This window comes from Ahaetulla prasina, chromosome 1 (genome assembly GCF_028640845.1).
Source record: "Ahaetulla prasina isolate Xishuangbanna chromosome 1, ASM2864084v1, whole genome shotgun sequence".
Taxonomy (NCBI): domain Eukaryota; kingdom Metazoa; phylum Chordata; class Lepidosauria; order Squamata; family Colubridae; genus Ahaetulla; species Ahaetulla prasina.
In genome coordinates, this window is record NC_080539.1 from 331,534,474 (window position 1) to 331,559,662 (window position 25,189).

The 25,189-nt window shown below is 41.9% G+C and overlaps 1 protein-coding gene across 7 annotated transcripts in view; it reads left to right on the forward strand.

Moving 5' to 3' along the window:
* Positions 1–25,189, forward strand: part of RIN3 (Ras and Rab interactor 3) — a 118,063-nt gene that overhangs the window by 82,966 nt on the left and 9,908 nt on the right. For 5 of the 7 annotated variants that reach the window (XM_058162593.1, XM_058162595.1, XM_058162596.1 and 2 more), the window contains 3 exons: positions 675–983; positions 16,145–16,276; positions 21,843–22,006. In XM_058162593.1, the coding sequence (XP_058018576.1) occupies positions 675–983; positions 16,145–16,276; positions 21,843–22,006 (605 nt within the window). The remainder of the gene's footprint in view (positions 1–674; positions 984–16,144; positions 16,277–21,842; positions 22,007–25,189) is intronic. The other 2 variants (XM_058162594.1, XM_058162599.1) reach the window with 2 other exon arrangements.

The window sequence follows — 25,189 nt, forward strand, 5'->3', positions numbered from 1 at the left end:
CACAGAACCAGTAGGGAAAAATTTTTGAATTTCATTCCTGATACATACATACATACATAAAGACATGTTGCATCTGTTCACTAAAGCTGTAGGAGATGGCCAGGCTGAACCCGAGGGAGAGGTCAAATGCATCATCAGTCATGAGTTCCTTCACACCCATAAGAGATCTAAGTTCAACTCACTGTGAATTCCTTATTTACAGCCAAATTGCTTTAACCATTAGTAGTTCAGATTCTTATAGAGAGTTTGTAATAAATCTTTCTACCTATTTGAACTGCCTGGATCTCCTGATTTCCATGGTGCTTGGCAAAAGCTCTGTCTTATTTCAGGCGGTGATGAATTATGGTGTTTATTTTATTTACAAATAGCCTTTAATCAGAGAAGACCTATCTCTGACTTCACCAAAGCCTAGTCCCTCACATTTGATTATAAAGTGGCTAATGGAATTTGTACAAATATGCACAGGTGCCCAGAATGATAGCAGAGAAAAGCAAAAATTACATCTTACTGTGAAAGTTAATTGAGGTCAGGATTAAGGCAGATAAAACAACAGACTCATTATTAGCTGTGTCGATGTAAATCTCTATGGGTTCCAAAGTCTGAATATGCCAGTCTTATGATGTTGCTGCTTTCTTGTTTATTCCTTTGACATGTTTTATTTTCCCTCTTTTCAGAGGTGATAATAGAATCCGCTTTGCACAAATGTGTCTTGAAGCCTTTAAAAGTGCCCATTGATACTTACTTACGGGAAATCCATAACAAAGATGGATCTTTCAAACTCCTAAAGGAAAACCAGCAAGTCATACAAAATACAACCACAACCGAATTGGGAGTCACCACTAGTGTGCCTGAATCTGCACTGCTGGAAAGAATATTCCATAAATTCACAACCATGACAAAGGCTTATTCTCCAGAAAAGAAAATCAGCATTCTACTGAAATCTTGCAAACTCATTTACGATTCTATGACTCAAGGAAATCCAGGTACTACTTTTTTTAAAAAACTGCCATACCTTTTAACATTAATAGCTATTCTGATAAAGTGACAATGATGATTAGTGTAGATTTTGCTAGATAAACAGAACCTTCAGAATTTTTGTTCATGGACAACGAGAGTAATATCTGAGCACATACAGAAACAGCTGAATTAAACACACTAGGCTAGACTTTATCGAACAATTGTAAGATTGTAACAGTTGTACTTAACCAGTGGAACAACTTGCCTTCAGAAGTTGTGAATTCTCCAACACTGGAAATAATAATAATAATAATAATAATAATAATAATAATAATAATAATAATAATAATAATAACAACAACAACAACAACAACAACAACAACAACAGCAACAACAACAACAACAACAACAGAGTTGGAAAGGACCTTGGAGGTCTTCTAGTCCAACCCTCTGCCCAGGCAGGAAACTCTACACCATTTCAGACAAATGGTTATCCAACATTTTCTTAAAAATTTCCAGTGTTGGAGCATTCACAACTTCCACAGGCAAAGTTGCTCCACTGATTAATTGTTCTTACTGTCAGGAAATTTCTCCTTAGTTCTAAGTTGCTTCTCTCCTTGATTAGTTTCCACTCATTGCTTCTTGTTCTACCCTCAAATGCTTTGGAGAATAGTTTGACTCCCTCTTCTTTGCGGCAACCCCTGAGATATTGGAACACTGCTATCATGTCTCCCCTAGTCCTTCTTTTCATTAAACTAGGCATACCGAGTTCCTGCAACTGTTCTTCATATGTTTTAGCCTCCAGTCCCCTAATCATCTTTGTTGCTCTTCTCTGCACTCTTTCTAGAGTCTCAACATCTTTTTTACATCGTGGCAACCAAAACTGAATGCAATATTCCAAGTGTGGCCTTACCAAGGCATTATAAAGTGGTATTAATACTTCGCGTGATCTTGATTCTATCCCTCTGTTTATGCAGCCCAGAACTGTGTTGGCTTTTTTGGCAGCTGCTGCACACTGCTGGCTCATATCTAAATGGTTGTCCACTAGGACTCCAAGATCCCTCTCACAGTGACTACTATTGAGCAAGGTCCACATATACGGTACCTGTGCATTTTGTTTTTTTAGCCTAAATGTAGAACCTTACTTTTTTCACTGTTGAATTTCATTTTGTTAGATAGCGCTCAATGTTCTAGTCTGTCAAGATCTTTTTGTATCTTGAGCCTATCTTCTGGAGTGTTGGCTATTCCTGCCAGCTTGGTGTCATCTGCAAATTTGAAAAAAAATGGCAAAGTTTTTAAGAAGAGATTGGACAACCATTTGTCTGAAATGGGTTTCCTGCCTGAGCATGGGATTGGACTAGTAGGCCTCCAAGGTCCCTTCCAACTCTGTTATTCTATTCTATTATGGCACTGTTAGCAATAAAAGCCACATAAGGAATATTTTTTTTCCTAGATTGCACATTAGGCTATGTTTTGGGCATCCCTTGAGCCAGTAGAATTAGTACTGTCTTATTTTAAGAAAATCAAATGGGTATTCCAATAATCCACAAATGATTCTTCACTACTTCTGTGGGCTGTTAGATTAAGCTATTTTGAAGTTTTTCTCCTACTATCACTGGTGGGAGAAACATCTGTAGTAGTTTATCACTCACTTGAGTAGAGTTAGAACTTTTACTAGTGCTGTTCCTCTGCACTAGCAGAGACTGTCAAAGAAACATTATTTTAAACCTCTCTAACCGTTAACAATAGGATACTTGAATGGGAGTCTAAACTATTTCCTAACTTACTGAACCTCTAGGGCTGTCTTTGTGAAGCTTTTGTTGGAGGCAGCCAACTTTCTGCTTCCAATTTGGAAGCCTTTCAAAAATCTCAATTTTTTAAAATTTTAATTTAATTTGCAGCATACTGTATGCTGACTTTCAATGTCGACACATTGTCCACCAAAAGAAAAATAATTCAATATTATGTTATAGAGTTGTCAAAGATAAAAATTAATACAACAGGAAGATGTAGTTATTTGAACATTTTATATATACATGCAAGCAGACACTGGGATTCAGAGATATGGAATTTTATGGGTCTCCATGGTTTGAAAATGAAAGAAAATAACCTGATATTATAATAATGTGTCACTGATAATATAATTTTGATCTACCACTAATTCCCCCAGGACCATTTAAGGACGTTGAGAAGATATGGAACAGAACGTTCATTTGAATTTCCCCACACCACACGTTTTTCTTCTCACTATAGCCCATCACAATTTAATCTAATTTTTTTTTCCTGCTCCAGTTTTATGAAAGTGGAGTCCCAATTAATGGAAAATTATGGGAAAATAATAGCATACCTTTTGAGATTGTTTTAAGTAACTAGCTTTATAGTCTTGAATGAAAAGAATCAAATCATCCAATAATTTTAAATGCTAGATCATATTCTGGATTGTTTCTTGCTGCTACCCTATAAGGCTATACGATTCCTATCTTATCTAATACTCCCAAAGGTGGAATTCACTTACCTTACCTACCGGTTCGCAAATGTGAGCGTGTGCCCACTCGCTTCACTCGTGCGTACCAGCTCTACACATACACACAGCCTTCTGCATATGCGCAGTAGTCGCGCATTATGTCCAGGCGGGTGGGCGGAGTCTCCCACAGTCGCCTCTACCAGTTCATGCAAACCAGACAGAACCGGCTGAATTCCACCACTGAGTAGTCCTTACTCCATGCTAGTATCCTTCAGATAGAGCTAGCCCCTCCACTGAATGGGAATTCTGGGAATCATAGCCCTCTATACCTGGATGGTATCAACTTGTGAACAATTGCCAGGTAATTGTCTATAAGGAATTACATGTAATCTTATGTTTGGTTGATTAAAGATAGAATAGTGTTCTTCAAACTTGGCAACTTTAAGATTGATCCAGAATTGGTTCAATCTTTCTTGAATACCTTCTTGAATACCTTCCAAATGTGTTGTGACCCCAAAAAGTATTTATTTTTTGGGTTTTTATTATTTTATTATTCCTAGGCCCATAATCCAAAAATTCTTGAATTGAATTAATGATGCTAAAGCAAAGCATCCATAAAGAAAACAATAAGAAACAGAAAGTAATAGTTAAAATTAGTATCTTACACCATATCTTGGAAAGTCACCCGAAATAAATCCAAAAACACAATCAATAAATATATTGTGACAGATGTTTCCTAAAATAACTTGGTTTTCAATTGTTCCTGAAAAACTAAGGTAGAGGAGGGCTGGTTATGTTTGAAGAAGAAGGAGGTACCAAAGACAGAGACAGCATTAGAAAAACAATACTTGCAAATCTCTGTTCCCTTTTACTTTAGGGAACCGGAGAACTACTAGCAGGTCTTCCCATGTCATATATATTGGACAGGTTCTCCTCTGTGGAGAAGATCTTCCTGGAGAAGTCCACACACAGCAGGGACTCGGGTTCCAGTACATCTGTTGGATAATAGATTGGAAATAGGCACACTAGATCCACCAATTCAGCAGGACTCTTTGTTTATTTTAATAAAATGTATAACTTGCTCCAGCCTGCTATGACTTTGGAAGGCTTATATAATACCATTGTAAAGGTACAGTAGTACAATAGTCCTCAACTTATAACTAGAATTGACCCCAATATTTATGTTGCTAAGCAAGACAGTTGTTGTGAGTTTTGTCCCATTTTACAAATTTTCATGCCACAGTTGTTAAGTGAATTAGTGCAGTTAGTAACAGGGTCGTTAAGTGAATCTGGCTTCCCCATTGTCTTTGCTTGTCAGAAGGTCACAAAAGGTGATCACATGACCCAGGGACACTGCAACTGTCATAAATCTGAGTCAGTTGCTAAGTGTCTGAATTTTGATCACGTGACCATGGGGATGCTGCAACCATCATTGGCTCTGGTGGCTCAGACTGCTAAGACAGTCTGTTATTAAGAGCAGCTGCTTGCAATTAATGCAGGTTCAAGTCCCACCAGGCCCAAGGTTGACTCAGCCTTCTATCCTTTATAAGGTAGGTAAAATGAGGACCCAGATTGTTGGGGGGGCAATAAGTTGACTTTGTATATAATATACAAATGGATGAAGACTATTGCTTGACATAGTGTAAGCCACCCTGAGTCTTCGGAGAAGGGTAAGATATAAATGCAAATAAAAATAAAAAAATAAAAATAAAATAAATTGTGTGAAAAACAATCGTAAGTCACTTTTTCCAGTGTTCTCGTAACTTCGAATGGTCCCTAAATGAACTCTTGTAAATCGAGGACTACCTGTATTCCAGCCTGAATCTGTAATCTGAAATTCATTAGTAAGATGTTGCTGATTTTGCTATTCTATAAAAGACAAGATCCTTTCTTTTTAGAAAAGTTGTGTTGCTCCTGAAAAGCATAATATTTAAATAGTTTGATTAACTGCGTTTGTAAAATATTTAGAAATCAATGCATAGCTATCTACTCCATTAATTATTTGTCCAGTTCCACCGCAAAACCAAGGGAGAGGCACATTTACCCATAAGTGAGGAAAGATTCTTCATTCCTTTATGGACATCTGGGAAGGATTCCAATTCCTCTAAATTCTGCATTCAATTATTAAATACCTCTTTTTTTGAGCCCTGCAATCACAATTAATGGTTGACCCAGCAGAGTTTAACTAGGAGACGGTAATAGCATGGGGCTTTACAGCACCGGAGGAGTGTTTATTTTAAGCCTCTTATAGATATTTATGAAACTATGTTTCATTTCTTTGAACAAAAACCAAAAAGAAGACAAGCTGGATTTGAAATAAGGCAGTTTCACCTTGAGCAAGTGAGGCTGTTTCCAATGTCACTGAAGGAATCCCTGAAAGATTTACAGCTGCTAATTTGGTCAGAGGTTGCAGGAGACCGAGAATTCAGGCAGATTTCCACAGATTCTTCTCTTTCTTTTCTGGCTTCCCAGAATGACAAATACTGGGAAGAGTACAACCTGTCTCTCTAGCACATTCCATAAGCTAGTATCATTCAATCTAGCACTCACCAGCTGTGGATCACTATTTGCACTTCACAAGATGTGCCAACAAGATGTGCTTGCACACAATTAAACAATAGTAGAAGCTTCAGTCATTTCCCCTTTGCATGAACTAAGTGGCCCTCTAGAGCAGGGGTCTCCAACCTTGGCAACTTTAAGACTTGTGGACTTCAACTCCCAGAGTTCCTCAGCCAGCAAAGCTTGAAGTCCACAAGTCTTAAAGTTGTCAAGGTTGGAGACCAGAGTACAGTTCTACTGGTGTGTGCAAAGCATAATTCCTGTCAAACATATTTCAGGTTTTCCCCCCAAGTCTGTTTGGACAAGCTGGTTTGATCCATGTGCAAGCAGGACACATCTTAGGTTCTAATATGTGGCGCAGTAGTTAGAGTGCAGTACTGCAGGCTACTTCTGCTGCCTGCTGGCTGCCTGCAATTTGGCAGTTCAAATCTCACCAGTCTCAAGGTTGACTCAGCCTTCCATCCTTCCGAGGTGGGTAAAATGAGGACCCAGAGTGTTGGGGGCAATAGGCTGACTCTGTAAACTGCTTAAAGAGGGTTGTAAAGCACTGGGAGTTGAAGTCTAAGTGCTTAAGTCTAAGTGCTATTGCTATTACTATGTGCAGATAATTTAACAACCATGAACTGGCCTGAACTAGTTCGAAAGTCCCCCTTATCTGGGCACCCAAGTCTGGGAAAAATAGTATAAAACCTCTAATTTTTTTCTAGATAACTTATGGTCTCTTCCTTCCTTCTAACCGCATCATATTTAGCAGCACTACATTTTTTAAAAATGTGTTTCCATGCCATTGACTTTATCTAGTCCACAGTCCATGAGTGAGGCAACTTTAAGTGATTCTTCGCTGTGCTTGTGGTGAAACAGCATTTCCTCCTTTACATTAACACATCTGACCACAGCTTCAGAGTGTGTAAAATGTTTTAAGTTTTGTAACACATTATTTTGGAGGGATGTCAAGTACTTCTAGTGATGTAAAACAGAGGCAGTATTCCTCAGAAGGACTGTCAATAGAGACATTAATTTTATATAGAATAGAATAGAATAGAATAGAATAGAATAGAATAGAATAGAATAGAATAGAATAGAATAGTTGGAAGGGACCTTGGAGGTCTTCTAGTCCAACCCTTGCTTAGTCAGGAAATCCTACACCGCTTCAGAAAAATGGTTATCCAAAATCTTCTTAAGATCTTCCAGTGTTGGAGCACTCACAACTTCTGGAGGCAAGTTGTTCCACTGATTAATTGTTCTGTCAGGAAAATTCTCCTTAGTTCTAAGTTGCTTCTCTCATTGATTAGTTTCCACCTATTGCTTCTTGTCCTACCTTCTTTGGAGAACAGCCCAACTCCCTCTTCTTTGTGGCAACCCCTGAGATATTGGAACACTGCTATCATGTCTCCCCTAGTCCTTCTTTTCATTAAACTAGACATACCCAGTTCCTGCAACCGTTCTTCATATGTTTTCGCCTCCAGTCCCCTAATCATCTTTGTTGCTCTTCTCTGCACTCTTTCTAGAGTCTCCACATCTTTTTTACATCATGGAGACCAAAACTGGATGCAGTATTCCAAGTGTGGCCTTACTAAGGCATTATAAAGTGGTATTAATACTTCACGTGATCTTCATTCTATCCCTCTGTTTATGCAGCCTAGAACTATGTTGGCTTTTTTGGTAGCCGCTACACACTGCTGGCTCATATTTAAATGGTTGTCCATTAGGACTCCAAGATTCCTCTCACAGTTACTACTATTGAGTAGTATATTGTATTTGTGCATTTTGTTTTTCTTCCTAAATGTAGAACCTTACTTACTTACATATTGATAATTGGTTTTTTTGAAGACTCAAGGATGGGTGCACTTCAGCTCTGCATTGGGGAAAGGTCCCATGTAAGCTTTGTGCTTAAACTGCGCATGCCCAAGATGGTGCAGTGAAAAATCTTTGTAGGAACGGGGGAGCGGCCTTTTTCGGGGGCCTGGGACCGGGAGATGGCTATTTTCTTACTTTCCGGTCCCAGCCCCAGCCGGGGGAACATCAGGAGCGGCGAACGGGGTAAGGCTGGACGAGCTAGTGGCCTGGGGACGATCGGGCTGGCTGGCGTTCTCCAGGCTCCTGCTGGGGCGGCTGCTGCGGCGGCTGCGGCGGCTGCGGCTTGGCCTCCGAACTTCCGGGTTTTCGGCGGTGGCGGCGGCAGCGGCGGCAGCGGCTTCCTCGGGGGACTGGGAGCTTTTTGTCATCGCTTTTTGTCTCGGAGAGCCTTTGAGTTTTGGCGCTGGAGCCTTTTGACCACCAGCGCTTTTTGCCATCTGTGCTGGTGAGGTCTGGGATGAGTGGCAGGTATCAGCGTTCTCTTTGGGCCCTTGTGTTGGGGCGCTGGCCGCGGCGGTCGCGGTGTAACTTCCGGGTTGCGGCGGCGGCGGCGGCAGCAGCGGCCTCCTCAAGGGACAGAGTTTTTTTTCCATCAACGCTGGAGAGGCAGAGGGTCGGACTTATGAGAGGCAGAGGGCCCAAAGAGTCATCTGGAGGGCCCAATCCCTTGAAAGGGAGTTGGAGCTGGAGGTGAGGTTGGCCCTCATTCGGACCCTCAGCAGCTTGGACTAGGATGGCCCATGGTGGCGGCGTCGGCGTCGGCTGGGAATCCTGGCTGTCGGCGACGCGATGGCCTTATCATCTGATGGGCTTGTCCTGGATCGTGGCCCTCACTAAGACTAAGACTAAGATTAAGACCAAGATTAAGACTGTGATTAAGACCATATATCGTCTTTTAAACATCATTGGTTGGCTAGACTGGCTCAGAGGAGAGTGACTGATTCGATTGGGTGTCATCTGGACCTAGGACGAGTGGTGGCCGCTGGGTTTGGAGATGGAGTAGCGGCCCCATGGAGCCCTAGATGTCCGCGGTCCGTCCTGCCAGCCTGAGAGCCCGCTCTGATGTGGTTGACATCTTGACCGGCTTCGATGGGCTGCTTACCGTACTTTTTGATATGCGAAGATTTTCAACTGCGGACCTTCTTGCCCTGCGAGATTCCCCTCTCTCGCAGGTTTGGCCCTCCACACTACCGAGGGCCCACCTTGAGGAAGGGTTTTGGAACCCCGAGAGTTGGCATGCTAAATCTAGGAGACTTAGGGGATTTTTAACTAATTGTTTTTATAGATTTTTTAAGGGGAGTTTTAATGGGGATTTTAAGGGTTGGGAGGGGGGGAGGGTTGATATGGGTGGGGGGGAAACCCACCGAGGAGGGGGGGAGGGGTGGGAGGGTTAGGGCGGGCGTTGGGGGTAGCCCGTCGGGTGGGGAGCCAGTCCTCGCGCGTGTTCGTGACGGCCCGTTAATGGGTTCGGAGGTTAAGGGGGGAGATTGCGTTCCTGTTGGTGAGGGTGGTCTGATTTGCACGGTAAGTGGGAGGGGCAGATATGGCGGAAGGGGGGGATCATATAGTTCTGGGGGGGCGCGTTCGATGTCTGCAGGCGATCGCGCGCCCCGATCCCCCGTCCTTTTCCCGTTCCCCGGATGGTCAAGACCCTCAGAGCCTGGGCCTTCGGCTCATGTTATGCAACGCACGGTCCGTAGTTAATAAGGCCCCCCTGATACATGACCTTATTCAGGAGGGCGCCGCGGACCTTATAGGCGTTACGGAAACCTGGCTGGGCACGGAAGGGGGCGTGCCCCTTGTGGAGATGTGCCCGCCGGGTTTCCGTGCATTCCATCAGCCGAGGGCTCAGGGTAGGGGTGGGGGTGGCGGTTGTGATTAGAGAGCCTAGAGCCGAGGAGACCACTGTACCTCAGATTGCCGGGTGCGAATCCCTCTTTGTGAGATGGGGCCATAGGTGTCAGATGGGCTTGCTGATCACGTACCTGGCTCCTTGCTGCGTGACAGCTGCCCTGCCCGAGCTCCTGGAGGTGCTGGCTGGGGTGGCAGTTGAGACCCCCAGACTTTTAGTCATGGGGGACTTTAACTTGCCATCTTCCGGCTCGTCATCGACGGCAGCTCGGGAGTTCACGGCTTCCATGACAGCCTTGGACCTGACCCAAGTAGTTGATGGCCCTACTCACATTGGGGGTGGCACTCTGGACTTGATTTTTCTCTCTGGTCAGTGGTTGAGAGATCTGGACTTGAAGGAAATAGTCATTGAACCTTTGTCATGGTCAGATCACTCTCTTCTTCGCCTGGACTTTCTGACCGCCATTCACCACCGCAGGGAGACGGAGCCGATACGTTGGTTCCGTCCCAGGCGCCTGATGGACCCGGAGGGGTTCCGGACGGAGCTTGAGCCATTTCCTGAGGGTCTGGCTCGCGGCTCGGCTGAGGAACTTGTTGCGGCCTGGGAACGGGCCACGGCGGGGGCCTTAGACCATGTCATACCTTTGCGGCCTCTGACCCGGCGCAGGTCCCAACCGGCTCCTTGGTTCTCCGAGGAGCTGAGAGGGATGAAGCGCCGGAGAAGACGCCTAGAGAGTTCCTGGAGGTCTAGCCGTTCGGAAGCTGACCGGACACTAGTGAAGTCCTATACTAGGGCTTACCTAGTGGCACTGAGGGAAGCGAGGTGTAGCTACGCCTCCTCCCTCATTGCATCGGCAGATAACCGCCCAGCCGCCCTGTTTCGGGTGACTCGCTCCCTCCTCCACCAGGGGGAGCGGGATGACCCGTTGCAGGGACGTGCTGAGGAGTTTAACGGTTATCTATACGATAAAATCGTTCAGCTTCGGGATGGTCTGGACCAAAATTGCGGTGACGCGGGTGAGACGGCTGAGGGTGGTCTTGGTGACATTTTATGGGATGAGTTTGACCCTGTGGCTCCCGAGGACATGGACAGGTTGTTGGGTAGGTTGAATGCCACCACGTGTTTACTGGACCCGTGCCCCTCCTGGTTGGTGCTGGCCACTCAGGAGGTGACACGAGGCTGGCTCCAGGCAATTACGAGCGCTTCCTTGGTGGAGGGAGTCTTCCTGGCCGCCTTGAAAGAGGCGGTGGTGAGACCCCTCCTCAAGAAGCCTTCCCTGGACCCGGCTGTTTTAGGTAATTATCGTCCGGTCTCCAACCTTCGCTTCGCGGCGAAGGTTGTAGAGAGTATGGTGGCATATCAGTTTCCCTTACACCTGGATGAAACTGTCTATCTAGACCCGTTCCAGTCCGGCTTCCGGCCCGGTTACAGCACTGAGACGGCTTTGGTCGCGTTGGTGGATGATCTCTGGAGGGCCAGGGATAGGGGATGTTCCTCTGCCCTGGTCCTGTTAGACCTCTCAGCGGCTTTCGATACCATCGACCATGGTATCCTGCTGCGCCGGTTGGGGGGATTGGGAGTGGGAGGCACCGTTTATCGGTGGTTCTCCTCCTATCTCTCCGATCGGCCGCAGACGGTGTTGACAGGGGGGCAGAGGTCGGCTCCGAGGCGCCTCACTTGTGGGGTGCCGCAGGGGTCGATCCTCTCACCCCTTTTGTTCAACATCTATATGAAGCCGCTGGGTGAGATCATCAGTGGCTTCGGTGTGAGGTACCAGCTGTACGCTGATGACACCCAGCTGTACTTTTCCACACCGGGCCACCCCAACGAAGCTATCGAAGTGCTGTCCCGGTGCTTGGAGGCCGTACGGGTCTGGATGGGGAGAAACAGGCTCAAGCTCAATCCCTCCAAGACAGAGTGGCTGTGGATGCCGGCATCCCGGTACAGTCAGCTGAGTCCTCGGCTGACTGTTGGGGGCGAGTCATTGGCCCCGATGGAAGGGGTGCGCAACTTGGGCGTCCTCCTGGATGAACAGCTGTCTTTTGAAGATCATTTGACGGCCGTCTCCAGGAGAGCTTTCTACCAGGTTCGCCTGGTGCGCCAGTTGCGCCCCTTTCTAGACCGGGATGCCCTATGCACGGTCACTCACGCCCTCATGACGTCTCGCTTGGATTACTGCAATGCTCTCTACATGGGGCTCCCCTTGAAGGGCATCCGGAGGCTGCAGTTAGTTCAGAATGCGGCTGCGCGGGTTATAGAGGGAGCCCCTCGTGGCTCCCGTATGACACCAATCCTGCGCAGACTGCACTGGCTACCTGTGGCCTTCCGGGTGCGCTTCAAGGTTTTGGTAACCACCTTCAAAGCGCTCCATGGCATAGGGCCGGGTTATTTACGGGACCGCCTACTGCTACCGAATACCTCTCACTGACCCGTACGCTTTCACAGAGAGGGACTCCTCAGGGTGCCGTCAACTAGGCAGTGTCGTCTGGCGACGCCCAGGGGAAGGGCCTTCTCTGTGGGGGCTCCCACCCTCTGGAACGAACTCCCCCCAGGACTCCGTCAACTTCCGGACCTCCGAACCTTCCGTCGCGAGCTCAAGACACATTTATTCATCTGTGCAGGACTGGCTTAGATTTTAAATTTATAGGGGTTTTTAAATTGGTTTTTTTAATATTCATATTTAGATCTTTTAATAATTGGGCATTAGAATAAGTTTTTTAATGATTATCTTAATTTGTATATAAATGTTTTTATGTGCCTGTGAACCGCCCTGAGTCCTTCGGGAGATAGGGCGGTATACAAATTTGAATAATAAATAAATAAATAAATAAATAAATAAAAATATATAACAACCCATAGTAATATGGCAATTTGAATTTTATCCCAAGACAACACTTCAAAGAGACGGCAGAGGAACATGGGAAGGTGATCAGCTGATGCTCTTTGGTATTCCTCCATCCTGATTGATAGGTCACTGAAGTGGAGAAGAGTTGTGTGTATTATAACAGAAGGTGTTGCTCCATCCCATGTCTCCCAACCCCTTTGTCTGATCCACTGATCTGCCAACTACTGTATTTTTCAGAGTATAAGATGCACTAGACTATAAGATGCACCTACCTTTTTTGGTGAGGAAAACAAGAAAAAGAAATCTGGCTCTGCCTCCCAGCAATTTTGCCTCATTGCAGCAAACAGCCAACAGCCTGCTTTACTTTTATTTTTGTTTTCAGCATAGCTTGATTAGCACAAGAAAAAAATAATGTGCTCCCAGCAATTTACCTCCTTGCAGCAAGCAGCAGAGGCCCACGCAGCAATAGGCAATGGCAATCTCTGCAGCCTGAAACAGCTGAGAGTCGGGGACAATCGACTTGTGCTAATTAGGCTGTGCTGAAGCTGAAATGGGCTGTTTCTTCTTGCTGCTTGCTGCAAGGAGGTAAATTGCTGGGAGGCAGAGGCCAAAGAATGGGGGCCAGTGGGTAGGAGCGGCTACATTTGGTGTATAAGACACACCCAAATTTTCACTCCCTTTTAGGTGGGAAAAAGGTGTGTCTTATACTCTGAAAAATACAGTAAGCTGTTTTGAGACAAATATGTAATGTTCTACTGGAAGAATAGGCCAATGTTCACAAACAGTCTGAGCAGCAGGTCAGCAATGTGGATTTTCCAACACTGATGATCTATCAGTAAAGTAACTTGAAAAGTGGCTAAAGTCTCCATCCCAGGAAACTGCCCACTATATGTTAAGAGCAGCAATTGGAAGTGGCTTTTCCTACCTACAGGTGATGCTGGGTGAAGAGAAGATGCAGCCAGGAAAGTGCACCAATTATTGTCCTTAAATTATTCCATATTAAAACTACCAGGACTAACCTATTTTCAAGCCTTATGCAATAGTGGCGAATATCTATAGCTTCGCTGTAGGATGAGGGTGAAGGTTTGTGCTCTGAGCTTGTGGGTTGGTTTCCGAACGTTTCGTTACCAAGCTACGTAACATCTTAAGTGGAGTTTAGGGGATATCCGTATCAGGGTTCCTCTATTTATAAGGGCTTCGGGTGTGGGTGCGTCAAGTGACCGAACACAAGACCCTCACTTGACATACCCACACTTGAAGCCCTTATAAACAGAAGAACCCTGACACTGATATCTCCTAAATTCCATTGAAGATGTTACCTAATTTGGTAATCAAACGTTCAGAAACCACTTGGAAAACAAACCTTTGCACTCTTTCAAGCCTTATCAATGAAACAGAATATAGTTCATCCATCTGTGCAATGTAATTTATGCTAATATACATAACTATTGAATCAGGGATGGGAAGAATTATGCCAACATGGCTGTGAGGAAATGCCCAGTGACTAATTGCAACTTTCTCTGGGTGGAGTTCAAAATGATTTACAAAAGAGCAATGGGGTAGGGAAGTCTTAAAGAAGACTTACAAAAAAAGCAACAATGTTTCAAACTATAGTTAACTCTAATAGTGTATTTAAGTTCACTAAAAAATATTCAGAAAAGGAAAAGAAATAACAAGGTTAAAAGCAGGCATATTCCCCCCCCCCTTATCTATCTATCTATCTATCTATCTATCTATCTATCTATCTATCTATCTATCTATCTATCTTGTATATATATTTTTTCACAAATAACTCAAGACAGTGAGCATATCCAGCACACCTTCCTCCTCCTATTTTCCCCGCACAACTACCCTCTGAGGTGAGTTGGGCTGTGAAAGAGTGATTGGCCCAAGGTCACACAACTGGCTTTCATTATTGTTTTTGGCAGCTAGTATTTAAGTCATGGCTGAGATTCTGGAAGCAAAACTTCCTTTACAGAAACTAGCAACCACTAAATAGTTCTTTTCCCAGTGAATTTATCTAGTTCTTCCCAAATCATACAAAATCGGTACAATTATTGCATAAGAGAATAAATTGCACATTACAGTTCTGTGTTAGTTCTCTGTTCAAATATATGATGGATGAACTCAGGTACTAATATTCAGAAATATTGGAGTGAGGGGAGAGTCTATGACTCTATTATGTCTCCTATCATTATAACACCTTTTATCAAGTACTGCCGTTTCATTGTTGGCTCTCTTTCCACACCCAAGAAAGCTTCTTCTGTAATCACGGAATGTGGAAATATAGTACAAAGAAAAAAATTCACCAAAAATTATTGGAATAATGAAGTCTTTTCTTCTCTTTAGCAATCGTATTTTATGCTTTTGCAAAACAAGGTGATTGAATATTATGACATTCTGTTGATACCATAAGGTACAATTTATAAAGGAAGCCTTAATGCTTGTAAGCTCTGCCACCTAACCTAGAGATTTTCCTTTTTATCATTTATTCTCATGATTTTTTGAGTTTTGCATAAAAGAGTATTTAAGGCTGCATCTGAGTATAAATCTCAGCTTGGAAAGTAATTTATTCTGAGGTTTTCTGACATATAGGGAAATATTTTAAAAATCCAATGGCTCTGTTCTAAAATCCACTTAAGCATGCTTAAGCCTATTGATTACGGTGGGCTTAAAGCATGATTTAATCTGTTTTGGACTGTGATTGGTGAGAACATCTGGAAACAGAAGATTATCTCATAGCATGTCACTTCAATATTGATATATTTTTGAATTCAGTTTGACTATCATATTTTGTGTGAACTTCTGCATAGTAAGCATTTACAATAGATCTCTTCCATAATTAGATGCTCATTTTTTCTTATATTATAAAATAACTCTTTCCACAATTTCACGGTTTACTAGCTGATCAGAATCCTATTCCTTTTCCTATGGCAGGGGTTTGCAAACTTGGCTCTTTTAAGACTTGTGGACTTCAACTCCCAGAGTTCCTCAGCCAGCAAAGAGCCAAGTTTGCAGATCCCTGCCCTATGGTATGTTTGTCTGTAATGAAGCACTGTTACAGCGGCACTCTTGCTCTACATAAATGTATTTTTATAATGAGTACTATATAAAGCATACCTCATTTGCTGCCATGCAATGAGGCAGTGGCTACCAGTTTAGCTTTAAAAGGAAAGAATTAAATTCGTGGAAATAGAGTCAAAATGTTATGTTTAATGGCATACTACTCATTAGGGAGAAGGAGAGGATGAATCTCGTCATGTCCTGTTTATGAAATCCTCAGAGTGTCTGGATGGCATTTATAGAAACGGTTTTCGGAGTCATCAAACTGTGCTGTCCTTGGGTTCATATCTCAGACAATTGCTCCAAATCTGATGAAGACTATGAAGTTAGTGAAATCTGGATTGCAGCCAAATCAGTTTGTATAGCATTTATTCTAATTCATGTTTTGGCAATCGCAAGAACTAAATGCTCTACAATGATTTGGATAAGGCCTGATTAATTCATGAACGGGTTATTTGGATTTGCACAACTAAGTTGCACTTCCTTAAGTTCAAGCAATTGTTGTCTCCCACATACTTTTGAGTGAATCAACTCTGTTCCTTTTTAGGGAAGCCTCATGGAGCAGATGACTTCCTCCCAGTGCTCATGTATGTTCTGGCCCGCAGTGACCTGACAGAGATGATTCTCAATGTAGAGTATATGATGGAACTTATGGATCCTGCTCTGCAGTTGGGTGAAGGTATGAAAGAACTCCAGTGTATTGATGTAATGCAGGAGTAGCCAGTTTGCAGGCCACATGAAGCTTATCTAGATCAGGAGTCTCCAACCTTGGTCCCTTTAAGACTTGTGGACTTCAACTCCCAGCAAAGCTGGCTGAGGAACTCTGGGAGTTGAAGTCCACAAGTCTTAAAGGGACCAAGGTTGGAGACCCCTGATCTATATCCTTTCTTGCACACACACACCCAGATCTCATCAACATTGCAAGTTTAATGGAAAATACAAACATTTGGTAGATTTCCAGGATTTTTTTTAAAAACCCAAAAATAAGATCTATGCACAAAAGTTCAGATAAACTTAATCCACATTAATCTCCTTAATCTAACCCCAAAAGGAAAAAAACAATAACAAAATTTACAAGCACATATTTCTTGGTGATGTTACTAAAGAAGCACTAGTAGGAATGTCCAACCTTGACAATTTTAAGACTTGTGGACTTCCATGCTGGCTGGGGGAATTCTGGAAATTGAATTCCACAAGTCTTGAAGTTGCCAAGGTTTGGACAAACCTACCTTAGATCCTTCTGGGATAAAATGAAAAACATATGGCCCCTACCTGTGGTGGTGGTAGAACATATCAATGAGAGTAAAATGGAACATGCCTAATAAACTATTTTTATCTTGGCTAATATTCACAAGCTAAGTAGGATCAATCCTGTTCAGTTTTATATATCATGTTTCCCCGAAAATAAGACCCTGTCTTACATTTTTTAAAACCCTGAAATAAGCGCTTGGCCTTATTTTCGGGGAGGTCTTATTATGTTGGGGTGCATGGAGCAAGATGGGGCTCCTCTTGCTGTCTTACCTGATTTCCAGCTCTGTCTCCCTAACCCTAACCAGAGAAAATGGCAGGGACCAACGGCACATCCATTTAAATATTTTTGGGGAGGGCTTATTTTTGGGGGGGCTTATTTTAGATTAAAGATAGATAATCATTAAGTATAAGTAATAGATAAAATAAGAATGTAAACACACACAATTTAATTTTTGTAAATAAGGCACGAATTATTGTCACAAGAAAAACACCACAAATAGCTGCTGTTGAGTGATATAATTTTTTATGTTTTGAATGTAATAAAAGTTTAATAAAGTGTATTAAAAAAAAAGAGTGACAACAGGAAAATGACGTTAGCCATGAGAAATAGACATAATCAATAAAGTCAGCTAAGTTTGCAGAATGAAAAAAATACCTCTTAGATACCAGGAGGAGGAATGGAGTTGGACTGTGCAACAATTTAATTGGGGAATCTTAGCTGGGAGCTATGAAACAAACAGCATTTCATATAAGGAAGTGAGCTGAGGGCTTGAAAAACTAGACCACAATCAAGAAGTATCAAATTCAGATCTCATTTCTGTCATAAACGTACTGCATGACCTATATGAGGAGACCCCTCCTGTCAATTAGGTAATGAAACACCCTAAACATGTTATATACCGGTAAATTGTGATTATTGTTATTATTCAATCATTCCACCACAGAAGAATGGTGGAAGAATTTGTATAGAATAAAATACAGCATAGGTAGATTAAAAAGATAATTTTAAAAACAATTAAATGTTCACAAATATTTTTATATAGATACATTATTTTTTGGAATATAAGACACACCTTCCCCCCCAAAAAAGTGGATGAAAATTTAAGTGTGTCTTATAGACCGAATACGGATGTTTTTGGCCTCTGAAACCCTCCACGCATCACGTTTTTGCCCTCTCCAGCCCCCAGAAGAACTCTGCAATGCTCTTCATGGAGTGTGGCTCCCAAGCCCTCTGTGCGTTGCTTTTTCACCCTTCCAGGCCCCAGAAACACTCTGCAGGCCAAAAAGCGGGCCCATTTTTAAGGAAAATGAGCCTGTTTTTGGCAAAACCGGGCCGTGCAGAACACTGCAGAGTGCTTCTGGGGGCCTGGGAGGGCGAAAACATGACAGCGGAGGGCTTGGGAGCCCCAAAATTTGGCCATTTTTGGCAAAAAGGGGCTCATTTTTCTTGAAAAAGGGCTGTGCGGAGCACTGCAGAGTGCTTCTGGGGTCCTGAGAGGGTGAAAATGTGACACACGGAGGCCAAAAACTATTTTTTTCTGGTTTTCTTCCTGTAAATTTCAGATTTGTTCTGGAAAGCACAAATGTTTGAATTCTCTGTAGATTTTTACTTCCATTTGTGATTATTTGGATTTTTATAACTGTTTTTAGAGTATTGTACAGGTAGTCCTTGATTTACGACCACAATTGAGCCCCAAATTTCTGTTGCTAAGCGAGACATTTATTAAGTGAGTTTTGCCCCATTTAACTACCTTCTTGCCACAGTTGATAAATTGTTAAGTCAATCTGGCTTCCTCATTGATTTTGCTGGTCAGAAGGTTGCAAAAGATGATCACATGAACCTGGGAACTGCAACCGTCATAAATATGAACCAGTTGCCAAGCATCGGAATTTTGATCAGGTGTCTATGGGGATGCTGCAACAGTTATAAGAATGGGAAAACGTCATAAGTCACTTTTTTCAGTGCCCTTGTAACTTCAAACAGTCATTAAATGAAGTCAAGGACTCCTGTATAGCATTATGACTGGGAGGTAACCTGGATTATCTGTTTCTCTGTTATTCTTGCCACTCAAGAATGAAGGAAGTGGAATAAAAATGAAAATAATAAATAGCAACATAAAAATAACATATAATTCTTGATCAGTTGAAATAAAATCTGTTTTATTTCAAGAATATTCATCTTCCTCGTTCAGTATGTTTTTGAAAATTAAATGTGCTTTATTGGGCCTCCCTGATCTGATCTACTTAATATAAATGATCACTAGAAAGCAGCAAAGAAAGATAATTTTTTCTATGTCTTTGCTGTTACTAATTTGGATTTTTGCAGCCCATATTTGTTACTGCATGTTTTTATGATGACACTGACAAATGATTTTGGCCCCTACTCATGGGCCCCAGAGGTCCCTGCAGAGGCACTAGGCACATGCTTTTGCCTTGGTAATATTTAATCATGGCCCAAAGGGAGTGTGTGCACTTGAAAAGGGAATGAACGGGAAGTAGAAAAAACAAAAAAACAAATCATATGGCACTTTACAAATGAAAGTAATGTGGATTTATCAGATCAGAGCCCTTCATATTAAAGGGAATTCCTAGCAATCAATCCTGTTTTTTTCTATTCAGGGAAAAAATATCACTGACTTTAGAAAAGTTTATTTCCCTGTACTTCCTTGTACACGATTCCCACTTAGTCTCTACTATTCTATTCAGGATGTTGTTTTCACTGTAAAAGTACAAATACAGCTTCCTTTCAGGAAATTGTAAGTGGCTCTCCCAACAGCTTGGCTGCAGTATTCTGAAAACAGATCTTTCTTCTGAAAATAATGATCACAACAACAACAAAAACTTGCCAGACTTCCAGAAATACAGAGATGTCTGATATTTTCTCTTTGCAGTAGTTCAGTTATGGCTACAATACCTCGGCAGCTACAGCCCAGATAAACAGAAGGCCTGGATTTAGGAGGAATAGTTCAGTGGTGAGAAAGGTTAAGAGATTAGCCTGGGATTACAAAAACCCATCTTCCAATCCTATCAACCTAAGTGACTTGAGGCTGGTCATTCTCTCTTAGTCCAACATGCCTCAGAGGGTTGTTTCTATGAATAAAATTAAGAGAGAGCCTCATGGGAGATACCTTACATTCTCACACAAAAATAATGATATTAATACATTAAAAAAAATAAAGGAGGAGAAAAAGCAAAAAAGATGAGTAAGAATTAATAGACATTAAATATTCTTGTACAGATTCTTTTCTGGACCTCTTTTTGTGGATTAGTTTTACGCTATACAGGCAGTCCTTGACTTACGATGACAATTGAGCCCGGAATTTATGATGTTAAGTGAAACATTTGTTGAGTGAGTTTTGCCCCATTTTACGACTTTTCTAGCTACAGTTGTTAAGTGAATAATTGAGGTAGTTAAGTTAGTAACACAGTTATTAAATGAATCTGGCTTCCTCATGGACTTTGCTTGTCATCAGGTCGAAAAAGTGATTCACATGACCCCAGGACATCATAAATATGACCTAGTTGCCAAGCATCCAAATTTTGATCATATAACCATGGCAATGCTGTAATGGTCGTAAGTCTGAAAAATGGTCATAAGTCACTTTTTTCAATGCCATTGTAACTTTTTTTAAAAAATTGAATTTATATCCCGCCCTTCTCCAAAGACTCAGGGCGGCTTACAATGTGTTAAGCAATAGTCTTCATCCATTTGTATATTATATACAAAGTCAACTTATTGCCCCCAACAATCTGGGTCCTCATTTTACCTACCTTATAAAGGATGGAAGGCTGAGTCAACCTTGGGCCTGGTGGGACTTGAACTTGCAGTAATTGCAAGCAGCTGTTTTAATAACAGACAGACTTAGTCCGTTGAGCCACCAGAGGCTCACTTTGAATGGTCACTAAACGAACTGTTGTAAATCAAGGACTACCTGTACTTATTAGCTGGAAGGAGGTGTTTTTTTGGCTTTCAGCTATGATATTTTCCATATTTATAACATTTTGTTTTGTCTTTCTTGTTAGTCAGCTGTAGAGTGTTGATGGTGAGCATATAAGCATATTGCATCAATGGACAAAGATATGTTGCATAAACATACAGTATATAGATATATCTGCATACTTGGGAGTTGTTTTCACATGCAAGAGGACACAAATTATAATATGCAGATGATGCAATACTAAATTGGACAAGGCTGAAAATACTCCTTTACTTCCCCTTCAGCAGTATTGCAAAAATGCTAGGCAGCTCTTCCAATGAACAGATGGAGGTGCGCAAACTCAATTTATAAAAAGAAGAGGGAAACGTTCAAAGAATGAGGAAATAGTTGGAATGGAGACTTTTCAAAACTGTGTGCCAAATATTATGGAAATATTTGCATCTCTGGAAGTAAATGAATTCATTCAGAAGGAGAAAATAGAGTGCTGGTTTAGGGAAGACAAACAGGAGGGAATGTGGCTCCTTGGGCTATTTGAAATGACAAATGCAACAAGGATTGAATGTCTCCTTCAGTGTATCTCAACTTGTCCTTATAACATGTTTGTAAGGACAATCAAGACAAAAGGTTACAAATATGCAAAATATCAGAATTAATAAACTGAAAAATCTCTGTAATAAGCACAATATAAGATTACTTCCCCAAAGAGATTGGTAGAACATTTCAGTGTCCGTCAATTCTTACTTTTCTTTCCTGCCTGTTGTAAGAGTGCCATCTGTTGTTCACTTCCATTACATTTTCATTGTCTTAAATCCAGTGAATTGGTTCGAAATCAAACCTGAATATCTATCCCAACCAGAATGATCCCCCACATGTCCATGCTATGTTTTCACAAATGCTCCCCTCCATATTTAAATTTTGTTGATTGGTTGGTTTAATTTAAAACATTTATAGAGCCTTTCTACGACTGGTAGCTTTTTGACAGTATTAAAAGAAGCCATGAAGCGCAAAGGAATAAAAATTGCTCAGTGTATGTTTATGCTTCTTCATTTTGCCTAGGTTCTTATTATCTAATCACTACTTATGGGGCAGTAGAACTTATCAAAAGCTATGATAAGATCGCGGTCACTCGACAACTAAGCACTGAAGTTCAAGATTCGATCCACCGCTGGGAGAGACGGAGAACACTTAACAAAGCCCGGGCATCTCGATCATCTGTTCAGGTTAGGAAAGCGTGGATTTTATGCATTGATCATCTCAGTCGGCTTTAAAAGAATTGCATATCTTTCTTGAGCAAAGTTTCCAGTAGAGTTTAAAAACAGAAAGAGTTGGTAATACTTTCCTTAACAATTTTGTAAGGCATAAGACATACTAAGCAGAGCTTTGGAAAATAAGACTCAAATTAAGTACCTAGATAACATCTTGGCTGCCCCGGCAACGGCCTACGGACACGTGGACTCCCGTCTCTGCCAAGTGATAAGGAACTTGGCAGGCATTTGAACTGTAGCTGCCAAGTCTTTTATCCACAAAGGAAATTCAGGTTGGTTGTAGAATAAATGACTGTTAGACGCTCGCTCCTGCGCTCTTTGATGTGAGGTGGGGAGGGGGACAGAACAGAGGGTTATTTTTCTGATCACTACCCTGTAACAGGGGTGAAATCCAGCAGGTTCTGACAGGTTCCGGAGAACCGGTAGCGGAAATTTTGAGTAGTTTGGAGAACCGGCAAGTACCACCTCTGGCTGGCCCCAGAGTGGGGTGGGATTGAAGATTTTGCAATATCCTTCCCCCAGGAGTGAGGAGGGAATGGGGATTTTGCAGTATCCTTCCCCTGCCATGCCCACCAAGCCATGTCCACAGAACTGGTAGTAAAAAAAATGTGAATTTCACCACTGCCCTGCAACCATTCTAGAAAAAGAAGGACTGGGGTGACGTGATAGCAGCATTCCAATATTTGGGGGGCTGCCACAAAGAAGAGAGGGTCAACATATTTTCCAAAGTACCAGAAGACAGGAAAAGAAATAACAGATGGAAACTAATCAAGGAGATAAGCAACCTAGAACTAAGGAGAAACTTCCTAACAGTGAGAAGAGTTAACCAGTGGAACAGCTTGCTGTGAGAAGTTGTGGGTGCTTCATCACAGCAAGTTTTTAAGAAAAGACTGGATAGCCACTTGTCTGACATGGTATATGGTCTTCTGTTTGAGCAGGGGATTGGACTAGAAGACCTCCAAGGTCCCTTCTAGCTCTTTTCTATTTTGATTCTTATATTAAGCTTCCCTTTATTAGAAAACCTCTAAGAAACCATTCCTGACAGTTTAATAGCAATAGCAATTAGAGTTATATACCGCTTCACAGTGCTTTACAACCCTCGCTAAGCTGTTTACAAAATCAGCATATCAGCCCCAATAATCCTCATTTTACTAACTTTAGAAGGGTGGAAGGTTGAGACAACCTTGAGCCAGTCAGAATCAAACAGCAGAATTACCCTGCAATACTGCATTCTAACCACTGAACCACCACGACTCTTTTAAACTGAAGAAGTTGTTTTCTATTTTTTTTATTCATTTATTTGTATTCCCCCCTTTATTATTTTTATAAATGACTCAAATCGGTGAACAAATCCAACACACCTTCATTCTCCTTCTTTCCCACAACAACCCTGCGAGGTGAGTTGGCTGAGAGAGAATGACTGGCCCAAGATCACCCAGCTGGCTAAGGCAGGAGTAGAACTAGAGCCCTGGTTTCTAGTCTGGTACCTCAACCATGGTTGCCCAACCTTTTGACTTGCCTGGGCCGCATTAAGTGAGAAGGGATTGTCGTAGGCTACATATAAAATATATAATAGAGTTAATGTTTATAAATAACAAATTTCCTTTACGTTTTAATATTTGTTATTACCATGTGGGGCCGCATGATTAGCTATCCAGGGCTGCATGTGTCTATGGGTTGGACATGCCTGCACTAAACTGGCTTATAGTTATAGAATGTGGGCAGTTGGCTTAATTGCAGGAGGCAACCAATTGTTTGAAGTGGCTTCATATTTGTGTGCAAGAATAATTAAGATATTTTGCTAGATATGCCATGCAGTTTCAAACAAGTTTGAGTCAGCCAGGATGAACTTCCATATTGAAACATGGATGAATGGAGTGACAATAATATTCAGAAAGAATTCCATACATGGTTGTAATTTAATTAGTTTTAGGATCATGAATGCATGTACATTAAACACCTATGCTATTCAAGAGTTACAACCAGTGGTGGGTTTCAAATTTTTTTTACTACCAGTTTTGTGAGTGTAGCTTGGTGGGTGTGGCATGGCTTGGTGGGTGTGGCTTGGTGGGCATGGGAAGGGAAGGATACTCTAAAATCTCCATTCCCACTCCACTCCACTCCAGGGGAAGGTTACTGCAAAAATCCCCATTTCCTCCCAATCAGCTGGGACTTGGGAGGCAGAGAATAGATGGGGGCGGGGCCAGTCAGAATTTTTACTACCTGTTTTCCGAATTACTCAAAATTTCCACTACTGGTTCTCCAGAACTGGTCAGAACCTTCTGAAACCCACCTCTGGTTATAACCTGATGCAATTGTTATACAAGAAGGTGTTAAGGACTTCTATGACAAACTGCAAAAAGTTTGGGGTAATGGTTAAGGTATCAGGCTAGAAACCAGGAGAGTATGAGTTTTTGTCCTGTCTTAAACATAAAAGCTATCTGGGTGTCTTTAGGCCACTCGCTCTCTTTAAGCCCAGTTCACCTCACAGGGTTGTTATGAGGACAATCGAGGAAAAAGGAATATTAGATATGGTCTTCATCTTGAGTTATGTATAAAAATAATGAAGGTAAGATTTTTTAAAAATTCTAAAAGTTCTATGTGCAATATCAAGAAAGGACATGACATTACTAATAGAAAAATGGAGCAACCTGGAATTACAGGGATATTGGAATTTAGTAAACATAATAATGCAAGAGTTAGGTCATAGAATTCTGGGAGAAGAATTATTTGTTTATTGCCACATCTAATTTAGGGCAAATATTAATCATCAATATCTGCAGAGGAACAACACTGGAATAAAAACATAGCATACTAACAAACAGAAGCTGGAGAAATACTAACTAGTCAGCCACTCAAGAATAATCAAATATATGAATTAAAATTAAAACATTAAAGAGTTAAACACTAAGAATAGTGTGAGGAACAGATTCAATACGTTCAACTTTTGCAAAAGACAATCTGTTTGGGGCAGCAATGACAGCATGCCAGCTTCCAACATCAAACAAGAAATGAGAGGATGTCAGTCAACAAACAGAGGACAATAAGAAGAAAAAAGAAATAATAGATATTTCTAATATTAGAAAAATCACAGTAAAATTTACAGCTAAGGTAGTAATAACCCAGAAGAATCACAAA